This window comes from Geotrypetes seraphini, chromosome 1 (assembly GCF_902459505.1).
Source record: "Geotrypetes seraphini chromosome 1, aGeoSer1.1, whole genome shotgun sequence".
In the NCBI taxonomy this organism is placed as follows: domain Eukaryota; kingdom Metazoa; phylum Chordata; class Amphibia; order Gymnophiona; family Dermophiidae; genus Geotrypetes; species Geotrypetes seraphini.
This window is the reverse complement of record NC_047084.1, coordinates 440,915,656-440,930,328: the sequence shown is the minus strand read 5'-3', so window position 1 is coordinate 440,930,328 and position 14,673 is coordinate 440,915,656. Positions and strand designations below refer to the sequence as shown.

General features: G+C 42.5%; 2 protein-coding genes and 1 pseudogene across 8 annotated transcripts in view; all 3 read right to left on the bottom strand.

Moving 5' to 3' along the window:
• LINGO2 (leucine rich repeat and Ig domain containing 2) overlaps positions 1-14,673 on the bottom strand; it is a 2,394,831-nt gene that overhangs the window by 119,237 nt on the left and 2,260,921 nt on the right. The window lies entirely within an intron of this gene.
• LOC117368105 lies at positions 7,097-7,885 on the bottom strand. The gene has a single exon (XM_033961426.1). The coding sequence runs from the start codon at positions 7,739-7,741 to the stop codon at positions 7,097-7,099; it is 645 nt and encodes a 214-aa protein (XP_033817317.1). The 5' UTR covers positions 7,742-7,885.
• Positions 8,047-9,699, bottom strand: LOC117368102 (annotated as a pseudogene).

Genomic DNA, 14,673 nt, shown 5'->3' with positions numbered 1-14,673 from the left:
TTTCAGCTACCTTTTATTTAGGCATCTGTAGGTGCTTCAACATTGCCATTTCTGATGGCATTTTCAATTACTTAGGCATCGGCAGGGTGCCTACCAATGCCTATGTTTAGGTGCTGGTTATAGACTTTCCCCCTAAGTGTACAGCCCTCAGTGAAGACTGCCCCAACTTTGTTGCTTTGGCTGAGAACTTTTCAGCAGCTCCTTGTAAACATTTCTATAGCACTTCTAGATGTACCCTCCTCTCAAAGGTACACGACGCATGAAACTATACGACAGCCTTTTAGCTACACAGGCAGCAAAAATTGACACTACCATTTCCAATCTACTGATCAAATCAATAGACATAAAAGAATTCCGAAAAGAAATCAAAACTCATCTCTTCAAAAAATACTTTCCATCATCTTAACCTCAACATAGCACTAGAAAATACACACACGATCACTATAACTATACCCAAACATTGTACAACTCTCTTCATCAACCACTATTCATCTACTATGAGCTCTAAATTTCTCCTGGAAACTTCCAGACTAACAATTGTAACTTGATACATTCCTGATTCTATGTACTGTAATATTCCTGAAATTGTCCAGTCTCTTAACTTGTAATCCGCTTAGAACCGCAAGGCACAAGCGGAATAGAAATCTGTAATGTAATGTAATGTAATGTATGCAGTGCTGTACACATGATATGCAGATACTTTCTCTGTCACTAGTGGGCTCACAATCTAAGGGATCCTTTTTCAAAGCCATGGTAGACATTTCTACCACAGGATGGTGAGATAAATGCTCCAACACTCATAGGAATTCTATGAGCATCGGAGCATTTACCTCGCTGGCCCATGGTAGAAACCTCTATTGCGGCTTTGTAAAAGCCAGCATAAGTTTTTATACCTTGGGCTGATAAGATAATCATTGGGTTATCCCTCCAAATATTAACATGTGAGCACCTATTTTGTAGGTGATAAGGGCTCATGTACTAATCCTGCACTATCATAGCAATGCCCACACGCAAACCAATTAGTATAGCCAAATACTTCCCTGTTTACAAAAATAAATTTTGGCCCAGATTCTCTAAACAGTGGTATTTTTTAAGGCACCAGTAGGTGCCCAAGCTCAGTGAAAAACACCATTTAAATGACATTTTTCACTTATTTTTAAGGTGCCTACCAGCACCTAAAAAATTGATGCCAGAATTGCATCTCCATACCCAATACCCAACACTGTAGGCATGGCTAATGCTGGAAATGGAGATAAGCACAGTGAAGCACCTATGGAGGTGTGATTCACATCAAAGGTAGGCACCAGAAATGTAGGCCTCGAAAACCCTGGCCTACATTTCTGCACTAACCTTTGCCGGAGGCGCGATTTTCTAACTGCTGTTGTATGCTTGACATGTGCTTGGCGGCTGCTTTTAAGGCAGCTGCCATCAACGGCACCGGTTAGAGAATCCAGACCTTTAACTTTTAGCAGTTGACTAGCATGTACACGTAAAAAATTGACCACAGGATGCCTGAGCACACCCCAGAGCAGTATATTTTAACCTGGAGTAAGCACATGTTAGTGCTTACTGCAGCTTGGTAAAAGGACCGCAAGCTTAGAAAAAAAAAAAAAAAATCGAAAAACTTCAGATCAACTTCAATAATGTATTCATAAGATATAAGACCATCAATCAATTCAAAATTGTAATTGGCTTCACTGTAATGTTTCAAGAAGAGAAAATTTGGGACTCAGGGCCAGTGCCCCCACCTTCCTCCCCCACCCCATGCCTACAGTGGCATTAGGTGCTGTCTGCTAAACGACTGAACATAGTACAAACATCTGTAATAAAGATATCCCAAAGCTAGCATAAAACACTTTTTCTAACTTTATTGTCTGGACATTGAATTTTTCCATCATGTTGGTCCCATTTTGCCACTTCTGCTTTCCCGCATCTTCTGATAATTATTGTATTGTATTAGTACATAGTAGATGACGGCAGATAAAGACCTGAATGGTCCATCTAGTCTACCCAACTTGATTCAATCTAAAAATTTGTTGGTTTTTTTTTTCTTCTTCATCTTCTTAGCTATTTCTGGGCAAGAATCCAAAGCTCTGCCTGGTACTGTTCTTAGGCTCCAACTACTGAAGTCTCCATCAAAGCTCACTTCAGTCCATCTACACCCTCCCAGCCATTGAAGCCCTCCCCAGCCCATCCTCCACCAAATGGCCATATACAGACACACACCATGGAAGTCTACGCAGTACTGGCCTTAGTTTTTCAATCTTTACTATTATTTTCTGATTCTAGATCCTCTGTGTTCATCCCACGCTTTCTCTTTCTAGTGGTTACTATCTTTTCTCCTCTCTCCTGCCTTGTTTCATTCCTTACTACACCCATCTTTTATATACTAATCTTTCCTTTTGAGCTCTTCCCACCCTTTTTTTCTTTTCTGCCTCTCCATCCACTCAAATTTCACCCTTCTTCTTTTTACTTTTCAGGAATCCAGTTTAAAACTTACCTTTTCTCAAAGTATCTGACCAATTAGCTCTATGTGCCTTTTATGTTATTTTTATTATTAATCTTTATGTTATTTTTAAATTAATCTTTTTATTATGAATCTTTTGTTATTATTAATCTGTTGAACTTATGGTTATAAGCACGATGTTATGTTATGCGCTGGAGCATATTTTACTGCTTACCACGGCTTAGTAAAATTACACTTCCCATGATTTGGGAGAAGCCTCACCTCTGAGCAGGATAATGATTCTAGGCACAAAGGGAAAATGACAAAGAGTGAATATCAAGAAAAGAGTGAATATCTGAGTTTGTCAGTCAAGGCTCAGGTCCAGATTCTCAAAACTTTAACGCTATCGCTAAACTGTTTTCTGACGGTTTAGCCTGCACGCATTTCAGCGGTGGATTATCTCTGTCTTTAGTGAGCTTTCCAGCAGTCTCTGACAATGACATGCAAATGGGCTCTTCAACATTGAAATGAGCACTCTGGCAGATTATTGAAAATCGCTGAGCTGTTTTCTACGAGCGGCATTGGCTTTTGGCGACAAAAATCAGCAACTGGTCTGGGGGTGCCATTCAGGAAATAGAGTGGATGTCGTTAGTGTGATTCCTGATTCGCTACTGAGTATCTCTGATATCAGTGTAGTGGGAGGATTTAATGTAGAGCAAAAAACATTGCTTCCATCTTGGGTTTCAAGCAATTATCAGATCGGAATGGTGCAGAGTAAATATAGAAGGGGTAAATATTCAGGGCTCCTTTTACTAAGCTGCGCTAGCGATTTTAACGCACGCACCATTTAGCGCACACTAGCTGAAAATCTACTGCTTGCTCAAAAGGAGGCGGTAGCGGCTAGCGCACGCAGCAAATTAGCATGCCTATTCCGCGCGTTAAGGCCCTAGCACGGCTTAGTAAAATGAGCCCTCAGTCTTACATGGTTTTGGGCTGGTTTGCTCCTATTATGAGAATGTAAAAAATGATTTTAAGTATAGTGTATTGTTAATAGTATACTGAATAGATAAATTTGTGTTCTAGGGGACTTTTCTTGAAACAGCCTTCGGGCAAAACATATCGAAATGACAGGCCCCTTCCCAATATGAACGACAACAACAAAAGATAAGTTTTAGCTTTTTATTGTAGCTATTTAATGAAACTGATATAACATAGAGCACTGAGCACTTTTGGAGAATTGATTAATTAAAATTAACGGGTCTAATGAGGAGGCCAATGCCACACAAATGTTTTTAGCCATCGAAAACACTTGGCTAATAACTGGCACTTCTGAAGACCTTAGAAAAAATAAAAATAAATGAATATATGGTCCTGGTTTGTGTATGAAGGGATGAACTAATTTCAGTATCTTACAATTGACTGCAAGATATACTGTAAAAAATAATTAAAACACAACTGTCTTAAACATGAAAACCTGGAAATTGGTATCAAGCCTGAAAAAAGTTTACAAAATGAACCAACAATTTTTTACCTATGCATATACCTAGCTGTTTTATGTGGTACTAGTGTTTAAGCCCCTTAGATTAGATGTGTAGACTTAACAGATCACAAAATTTAATGAAAACTTACCATGTGAGCTGTCTGTGTTTTTTTCTCTCTCTCTCTCCTTGCCCGCTGTCTAGGTTTTTTTTTTCTTTGTCTCTCTCTCCTTGGCTGCTGGCTGTCTGTCTGTCTCTCTTGCCCCCTGTCTGTCTGTCATTCTTTTTGTTTGTCTCTCTCCCTGCCCGCTGTCTTTCTGTGTACATCTGTCTTTCATTCTCGTGCACTGCCTGCCTGTCTTTCTGTCTCTCTCCGTGGTCCCCTGCCTGCTTACCTGTCTCTCTCTGTGGTGCCATGCTTGCCTGCCTTTCTTTCTGTTTCTCTCTGTGGCTCCCTTCTGTCTCCCCCCCCCCCAAGAGCAAACCAAGATTGCTGCCTGCCTCCCAGCACTCCCTGCCCCCCAAAGCATAGCAAGTTTGCTCCCTGGACCCCTTTCCCTCTCCCCCCACCCACTTCCCTGTGTAGCAGCACCCCTTCCCTGCTCTTCCTGTCCTGTAGTAGGCAAGCCATCAGTAGCGTTTCTCATCCCCTCCCCTCTCCTCTCGGGTCTCACACAGCCGTCGGCAGTGCAGCATTCACAACTCGCTGCACCTGCTTGCTTTGGTCTTTCGTCACTGCCGGTTCCCACCTACTTTCTTTTTGTGCGAAGGCAGGAGCAGGACCCGGCAGCGAGGAAGGCCCGAAGCAAGCAGGAGCAGCGAGTTGAATCCTCCCTCCCTGCCCTAGGCTGGAAGCGATGTCAGCAATGGCTACTCTTATGCACCGCAAATCAAACTGCCACAGGCTCCGCCGCCGCACACGTGCCACAAATGGAACACAGCACAGAAGCACAAATCATGGCGGCAGGGATCACGCCGTTTCAACTGCGCATGCGTGGGGAAGGGTTTTCTTATATTAGATTCAGCCTAGGTGTGTCCCCAGAGCAGTGCACAGGTCACGAGTAGACACTCCACAAACAGTTCAATTTAAACCTCAAACTGACCATTTTGGAGACTTTCCTTCTTTGGCCCCTAGAGGGAGAAGGAGAGTAGATTTGCCTGTCTCCCAACCCCCACACAGCTCTAGTTTAGTTCCTAACAGTCACCTGCAGGCTGGAAGTAGAAACAGCCGGAAAACTTTTTCACCTGAGGGTTTGGGGTGTGGCTGCATGCTATTACACCAAAGAGCAGAACAGTTAGAGAGGCAGAAGGGAAAGGAGCAGCAACAGGAAAGGCAGAGAGACTCAGGGTTGAGAGCTCTGAATGGCAGTGAGCAGCTGGAAGGTATGGAGCTGACTGAGACTGGTTTGGAGTCACCCAACTTCATGCCTCAAGATTTCCAGGACATGGAACTGGAGCCTTATGCTGAACCCTGGAATGGAGTCCTGCCAGTGGAGGTTTGCTGAACTGAAGGCAAGTAGTTTAAACTGCCTAAATATTTAACTTGGATACTGCTTAACTAAGCTAACTAACCCTGAAGAAGGTGTGGTGTTTGGAGGCTCCTCTAAGAACTGTAAAAGACTTGTTTTGAGATTTTGTGGGGGGTTTTTATTCCCTCTGGGTGGGGGAAGGGCTGTTACCAGTCCCAGGCAGTGGGGAATGCTCCACATTTTCTGTGGTGGGATTGAGGGCCTATGATTGGTGAATTACGACCACGCAGAGCACACTCCCTGGCCAGCACATCAGCTGCTAGGGCCTAGTGCCGTAGCACTAGCACAGGCTGAGGATATCCGCCCAAAAGACTGTTTGGTTTTTTTTTAAGCTTTGAAAGTTTAGACTATTAATCGGCTGGAGAGCCAACAGCAGCTTTGGGAAAGCTTGAATTATGTGTTTTTGAACTGTATTTGACTGACATTAACCCAGAGACTGTTTAGCAGTGTATTTTGTTTGTTTTGGGACTTTATTTTATATCTTGAACATCCTGACAAGATTGTGGTTTTTTCAATGTGGAACTGATCGAACCTGACACAAGCAGGCTGGTTTGAATGTTTTGTTCTGAAGAATAAACCCAGTTATTGCTTGATACAATACTTACCTGGTGTGGCGGTGTTCTCTTCCGCTAACTTTTTTTTTTTTCTTTCTTTCCTTGTGCGGCCCGTAGCAGCTCACAAGAGTTTTCTCTTGCCACTGGTGTCCTAGGACCCATTGCCCTGAGGCAGTGGCGTACCTAGGGTATGTGGCACCCGGGGCCCATCATTTTTTGACACCCCCCGCCATGTAAATTTTTTTTTTTTTTTTGCAATAACCATGAAACGGAATAAATGGTCAGAATAGAAACAGGCAGTGAAAATTTTATTTTATTGAACCTCATATATGTAACCATTATTCCAAACATAACATAACATAAATTATGTCTAAATTGTCATGACATTAGAAGTACATATGGAGTAGTTGCAGGTGATGCTTGGGACAGTTCTGATTGTGTTAGTTCGGTTTTATGTGTTTTTTGAATAGAAGGGTTTTTATCTATTTTTTGAAAGTTTTGTAGTCTGCGGTCGAAGTCAATAGGTTGTAGAGTTGGAGGTCGAGAGTTGCAGCTCGAATGGCTAGGAGGTTGTTGAATAGTTTTTTTCTTTTGACGTTTTTGGTTGGAGGGTGTGTGAATGGTGCGTGAGTTCTCCTATGTCTAGTTGAGGTGGATTTAATTAGTCGATTGTTCCAATAGGCTGGGCTGTCTCCGTTTACTGCTTTAAATAGTAGGCAGGAAAATTGGAAGTGTATTCTCGCTTGTATTGGGAGCCAATGCGAGTTGTGGTATACCTCTGTGATGTGGTCGAATTTCTTCAGTGAGTAGACCAGTCTTAGGGCTGTGTTTTATATTGTTTGTAGTTGTTTTATCATGGTTGTGGAATCTTGACTGTTTTTCTTCCATTTTCTTTCTAGTTGTCTGCATTGTCTTTTTAGTAGGAGTAGTTCATTGTCGAACCATTTGTCAGATTTTCTATGGATTCTGGTTTTGGTTTGTACAAAAAAAGGGAAAATGTAATAGGATTAATACTTTTTAATCCATGTATTTTTTGAAAAATACAGGGAAAACTCATACATTCATATTGGTCTTTCACAGTAATGAATATTACAGTTTCTGTTTTCGAGTCTTAGCTTCAGCAAATTTGTCAATGATTTCATCAAAATTGATCTTTGCATATTCATATTCAATGGACAGTATAGCTAGATTCGTCAATCTATCATTGCTCATAGTTGATCGAAGAACACTTTTTATTAATTTTAATTTTGAAAAGTTTCTTTCACATGAAGCAACAGATACACAAATAGTTAGGAAAAGTCTTAAACATAAGGATAAGTTTGGCACAGATTCATAAAAATCCCATTTCACAATAAATTCTAGAAATTGCAAAACTGTCCATGCCTTTGTTTCTTTGGGATTCATTCCAGCAGCTTTTAAATGTCTCCGCAGTCGAAAAATTTCCAGTATGATATCTTCACCAGAAAATTCATCATAAATTTCAGTTATATTTGGTAAAATCTTGCGAAGGTTTTCTTCTTCTGCAAAAATTAGAGAGAATGGCTGAATGATAGCAAACATTGACATTATTTGATCCATTGCTTTAGAACGAGTCTCCAGTTCTTGGTGAAAACGATCAAGACATTCAAACATAGCCCTTGTGGTTTCTTCTGTCAAAGTAAGACCAGCATCTTTTGTTGTTTCTCCAGGCATTCTTCTTCGAAACTTGATTCTTTTTTCTATGCCAATGTCCATGTCCTTACATTTTGTTGTTCCATAGTTAATGGCCTTCTCCACAATTTCTGTGCGCTGGTCTTCAAGGAACAATTTTAAAGCTTGCAGTTTCACTGTACATTGTTCAAGGCTGATCCCGGCTGTTTGCAAATATTTTTGTGTCTGATTAACCTCATGCAAAACTTCACGCCAGAAAAAGAGATAACACAGAAAAGAAAAATCACATACAGCAGAAAGCAAAATCTGAGCTGATCCTCTTGTATCCACATTTTCTTTTGAATCACACAGTGCTTCAAGGGTTGAAATTAACTTTTCAAAATTTGTCTTTATGGTATGCACTGCTTCATAATGAGCACTCCATCTTGTCTGGGAAAGTCTTTCACTGTTATTCCTACATTCTGCAGCATTTCCCATCGATGAGTTGAGACTGAAAAAAATGAATACACTTTTTCCAAAGCTCCAAAAAAAGTTACACATGAAGAAACACTTCCAAAAGAGTGAACTCCACAAAGGTTCAGAGAATGATTTGCACAAGGCACAAATAAAGCCTTGGGATTAATTTCTTTGATTTTTGCCTGAACACCACCGTGACTGCCAGCCATAGTTGCAGTGTTGTCATAGCCTTGACCACGACAGAGGTTTATATCCAGTCCATCACTATCCAGTTGTTTCAAAATCTGTTCCGTGAGTTCAGCAGCAGACTTCCCAGAAATAGGAAAGAAGCCCAAGAATGATTCCTTTATTTCAACGTTATCATCTTCAATATAGACATATCTGATCACTTCACACATTTGATCAGTGTGTGAAACATCAGGGGTGCTATCAAAAAGAATGCCAAAGTATTTTGCTTTTTTAATATCTGCCACAATTTTTTCTTTGACATAATTTCCCACAAGATGAATGAATTCATTTTGAATTTTTGGAGATAAGTATGAACTCAATTTGCTTTCAGAAGGAATAGCATGTTTGATTTTTACAAAATGTTCCTTCAAAATTGGGTCATAATTTGATAGTAATTCTATCAACTCCAAAAAATTTCCTTTGTTTGTTGATAACATATCCTCTCTGTGACCACGGAAAGGAAGGTTTTGTTTAGCCAAAAACATAATTACATCCAAAACACGATGTAAAATGTCTCTCCAGTATTTTCTCTCTTTATCCATTTCCACTTCATGAATTCTATCAATAGTTTTATGGAGTTCCAGTCCCCTTGCCAAGGTCTTCCATTGTTCTAAGCAGAAGAGATGTTGTTCTGATCGCTCATGTTCAGGAACTTTAGGATTTAATTTCCACCAGTTTTTAAAGACAGTTACAAAGACAGATGTTCCAGCTTTTGTCTCACTATCTGCAAACAGTCTGCAGCAAAAACAAAACAAGCAATTTTTTTATTTTGAATAGACCATCCAGGTTCTCAAAACTTTTTCGCCCTTTGGTAAAGATTTATAGAACCATGAGGTTGTTAAGTGTCGACTGAATCCTTTGCTCTTTTTTCCTTCTCGCTGACTAGCAGAGAAAGGTCCATTTTTATTTTGAAAAGGTTCACTTCCCTTCTTAACCAGATTAACTCTCAAGTCATCTGGAACTGGTACTGGCCAAGCAGCGATATCGCAATAAAGTAAAATTTCATGCGCTATTTCTTCAAACTCTTGGTCTTTACTAGCATCCCTTTCTTCTCCACTGTTATTTTTATGCTGTTGGTGTTGACTCTTGCTATCAATTAGATTCTCTTCCTCAGTGTCAGTGCTTATAGATGACGATTCATTGTCTTCTTTCAGTTCAGGGTCATCTGAATCTTGCATTTCTATTACAGGTATTTCGGATGTGCCAGCTTGCACTTCTTCAGAATCTTCTTCATTACCTTTATGCGATGCTGAAAGCATTACATATTTCAACATAGATCCAGATTTAGATTCAATCGCCTCCCCTTTTGCTTTTTTATTTTTTCTTTGTTGAGCTCCACTAGGTCGATGTTGTTTCATGTTAGTACAGAGTCTGTACGTCAGTTGCTGGCTTCACAATAATCCAAATGACTGTGACTCTGCAAGTTCCTGCAGTGGTGTTCAACAGCACTGTCAAAGAAAGGGGGGAAAATCCACAATGTAGAAATCACTTAATTGACAGAGTTGGTTAACATAGTGTATGAGAAGAGATGAAGCAGTGGTGGAGAGTACAAGGATCAAATAGCCTGAACATTGCTAAATGAATTGGTAAAGGCTGAACAGGAATGGGGAGGGGCGGGGGGTGATTAAGTATTAAAGTTATTAGATGATCAGAGAGGGGAAGAAGTAAAGGAGGAAAAATTAGAGTGAACAGTTGGAGAAGTTGACAAGATCAAGGCAGTGGCCATTCTGGTTAGTAGGGATAGTGGAGCATATCTGGAGACTGAGTAAGAAGGTTAAAACAACAAACTTAAAAGCAACTTAGAATTCTCTTCCATTTTTGTTCCCATTATAAAAAAAACACTGATAAGTTCCCAAGAAAAAAATACATTAAAATAAGAAGTGAAAACAAAGGCCCCTACAAACGAGAACATAACATAAGAATAGCCTAACTGGGTCAGACCAATGGTCCATCATGCCCAGTAGCCCATTCTCATGGTAGCCAATAGTGCTGCCCGATTCAGAGAAAAATATTTCATTTGATTCGATTCACCCTGTTGAATCGATTTTTCGATTCAATTCACTGTTAATGACACCGCTTTTTAAGTTTAAACAAAGTACAACAATAAATTTCACAACAACAATAACTTTCACAAAGTACTTAAAAAAAAAAATCACATTTTTCCATTAAAGCAGTTCTGGAGACATTTGCTTGAACAGTCTTTTTTCCCAGTCCATAAGCAAGCAATATGAAAAAGATTTCCTTAATTATCTACTCAAACATTTTTGCTATTTACTTTCATTGTACCTAGACTATTATTCAGTAGAAAAAATTTAGTTTGTTCAATCAAGCAGAACATTCACTCATAGAAGTCCAATGTCCACACAGGATTTGATTGAACAAACCAAATTTTTTCTACTGAATAATAGTTTAGGTATACTGAATAACAAAAATGTTAAAGCCACACAGAAAAGCAGTAAAAGTCAATAGGTTCTCCAAGTGTGAACAACCTGATGTCTCAGCACTTGAGGAAAAGACCACGCAATAATGTTTATAAGATAAATCATATAAATGATTATACTGAAGCAGGGTATCCTCAGCGTGAGAGGTAAGCGAGAGGAGAGAATTCTCCAGCGCTTTACACAATAAGGCACAGGTTAATCACCCTCTGCCTGCAGTGCACACCATCATAGGACACCTCAGGTGTGCTCAAATTAATCAATGTGATAAATTAAACAGTGAATAAACAATTGGTCAATCACAAGAGTGCAAGATCAAACAGGTTGTTCCCACTCAGAGAACCTATTGACTTTACTGCTTTTCTGTGTAAGTAGATAATTAAGCAAATTTCTGATAGCCTACAGAACTGATTCTCACCTTCCATCCCCAGCCCCCAAGACTTACCAGACCCCCCATGCCAATGTATTTACTTACTGCCTTAACTGGATATTAAATCATGGGGAAGAGAGGAGAAATGCGGGGAAAGAGACAGCCAAAACTAGTATTTGTTGCTGCTGAGTACCGAGGTCTGATGCACGAGGTCCGCTCGCTCGCCGCTTGACTCTCCCACTCCTTTCGTTTCTTCCGATGTAATTTACTGTTTCGCAAAACTGGAAGTTACATTAGATGGGAAGAGTCCGGCGGCGTGAAATAGTCCGAACTCGTCGATTCACCTTATTCGAATCGGTGAACCGATTCGAATCGTGAATCGGGCAGCACTAGTAGCCAATCCAGGTCACTAGTACTTGGTCAAAACCCAAAGAGTAGCAACATTCCATGCTACCAATCCAGGGCAAGCAGACGCTTCCCCCATGTCTTAATAACAGACTATGGACTTTTCCTCCAGGAATTTGTCCAAACCTTTCTTAAAACCAGCTATGCTATCTACTTTTAACATAACTTCTGGCCACTTCATTTTTAAGCTTAGATCTTTCCTTCCAAACAGAGACCTTGCTAGATGTCAAATACAGCACAAGGTAACTTCACACGGACTTAACTGTGCAGGAAATGAATCTCTTCATACACCCACCAAATAGTGCAAAAATGTGCAAAGGTCTGTTTTTTTCTTTCGATCACTACATAGCCTAATGCCACACAAGCAGCGCTGTTACAAACATATTCTGAAGGTCAATGCTAAGATTGACAACGTTTCCTTCCTTGGACCAGAAGGAGATACTGACAAACCACTGGAAGAGATTCTAAAACAACTACCCAGGAATAACACCCAAAGACCCACTCAGTGTGTGAACCAGTTGAGTGGAGTGGACTAAATGGGGGGTGGAAATGGGCCCAGAGTTTGCTCAGCAGAATTTCCCAGACTACCTCTTCCTCTCAACACACTGACATGCTACCACCACCACCAACACTAGGAACACCTCACCGAGTATGCCAGCAATGCTTATAAACTTTATAAAACACATTATTATATTTTCTTATAAAGCATATATTTTAACTGAACTCAGCCTTGCCATTCACAAAAATAGAAAAGTTCCCATTTCAAGCTGTCTCATGTACACTTTTCAAATCTAACATATTGTAACACAAAACAGAAAATAAAATTATTTTTTCTACCTTTTGTTCTCTGGTCAATATTCAAATCTTGTTGGTACCAGGCTCTTGTTGTCTTGCTTGCCAGGGTCTCCTTTCTCCGTGCTAACCATCCGTCTGCCATCTCTGTCCTCCCCTTCCGTTTTCCTTCACTCTCCTGGAGATCTGGCATCTTTCATTTTTTTTGTCTCCATCCACAGATTCACCTTTTCTCAACTCCCCACCACCCCAGGATCCACCATCTCTCCCTTTCTGTTCCCAACTATTCTCCTATCCAATATCTCTATCCCCCCTCCACACCATCCCCTGTTTCCAAGTTCTCTCCCTTTCTGTTCCTTCCCTCCCTAAATCCCATTATGCACCATCTCTCTCCCACTCCTCTGTTTTTAGACCCATTATTTCTAACCCCCAAAGTCTGGCATATGCACGTATCTTTGAACCCCCTTCCCTCCCTCCCTCTGTGTACTTTTACACCAGGACCCCCTCCCCTGAAGGTCTGTCCCCCCTCCGAAGGCCTACACCCCAACCCTGAAGGCCTGCACACCTGAAGGCCTGCACCCCCCACCCGAAGGTCTGTCCCCCACTGAAAGCCTACACCGCCCCCGAAGATCTTTACCTCCCACCCGAAGGTCTGTCCCCCCTCTAAAGGCCTACACCCCCCCTTAAGGCCTACACCCTCCCCGAAGGATTGTACCCCCTGAAGGCCTGCACCCCCCTGAAGGCCTGCATCCCCCCCCGAAGGTCTGTACCTCTTGAAGGCCTGCACCCTCCTTAAGGCCTACACCCCCCCCTTAAGGCCTACACCCTCCCCAAAGGATTGTACCCCCCACCCGAAGGTCTGTCCCCCCCTGAAGGCCTGCACCCCCCCCCGAAGGCCTGCACCCCCCTGAAGGCCTGCACACCCCCGAAGGTCTGTACCTCCTGAAGGCCTGCACCCCCCTCTGAAGGCCTGCACCCCCTGAAGGCCTGCACCCCCCCTGAAGGTCTGTACCTCCTGAAGGCCTGCACCCCCCCGAAGGTCTGTACCCCCTGAAGGCCTGCACCCCCCCTCTGAAGGCCTGCACCCCCTGAAGGCCTGCACCCCCCCTGAAGGTCTGTACCTCCTGAAGGCCTGCACCCCCCCGAAGGTCTGTACCCCCTGAAGGCCTGCACCCCCCTGAAGGCCTGCACCCCCCCCCGAAGATCTGTCCCCCCCTGAAAGCCTACACCCCCCCCGAAGGTCTTTACCTCCCACCCGAAGGTCTGTACCCCCCAAAGGCCTGCACCCCCCCGAAGGCCTACCCCCTCCCCTTAAGGTCTACACCCCCCATTTAGTACTGTCTAATGCAATTAGGTACGGGTCAGGAGGCCAGAGGGGAAGAAGGACATTGCAGCAATTCCCAACTGACCCTCCCCCCTCGCCCTCTAAAGCAGGAGCCGGCTAGCAAGAGGAAGTTGCCGATCCTGCTTTAGGGGGGGAGGGTCAGTTGATGATTCGGGAGGCCGATTTTGGGGGTTTTTAAAAATTGATTCGGGCAGAAAAAAAAAATAACAATAAAACCACCGCCAAGCAGCCCAGCGATACTCACCCTCAGTTCCTGCCTTAATTGCAGTGTCCCACGCTGCTCGGGCTCCCTTTCTTGCTTCCACCCAGCCGGAAAACGGAAGTTGCTGACCAAGCTCCGACGGCGACGGGGGGTGTGGCCATGGGGGAATGGAAGTTAAGAGAGAGGGCTCAGGCAGGATCACTTCGGGGACTCGCGGAAGCCTTGGAGTCGGGCCATAGCAGGGAAGTTCCCGGGCCATGACTCCAAGGCCCAGAGCACCCCTAATGAGCTGGCACCCGGGGCGGACTGCCCCCCCCGCCCCGCCCTAGGTACGCCACTGCCCTGAGGCTGCCGGTGACATTTGCTGCAGAAGGACCTCCCACCAAGCACTGAGTCAAGGGGTATGAAGACTTGCCAATTCAAAATGTTTGGGTTTTCTGTTCTTCATTACTTTTAAAATACTTCTTTAATTGTTCTTTCACATTGAAAGTATAGAGTGCGCTGAGTAGATCAATGAAACAAGCTCCTAATGTAATGCATTTCAAAGTGTTCCTTAGGTTGCAGAATGTGAAAAAAAAAATGCAAGACTGTGAAGACTTTACAAGGCACTGTAAATGCTTCGTTCATTATGCATTAAAGCTTCCTAGCACTGCAACATGATTTAATCAAAACTATTCCATTAAATCAAGGTATGTGCAGAAGAGAGAGGTAAGAAACATAGAATATGACAGTAGATAAAGAACATATGGCCCATCCAGGAAGGGAGGGATTCATTTATTA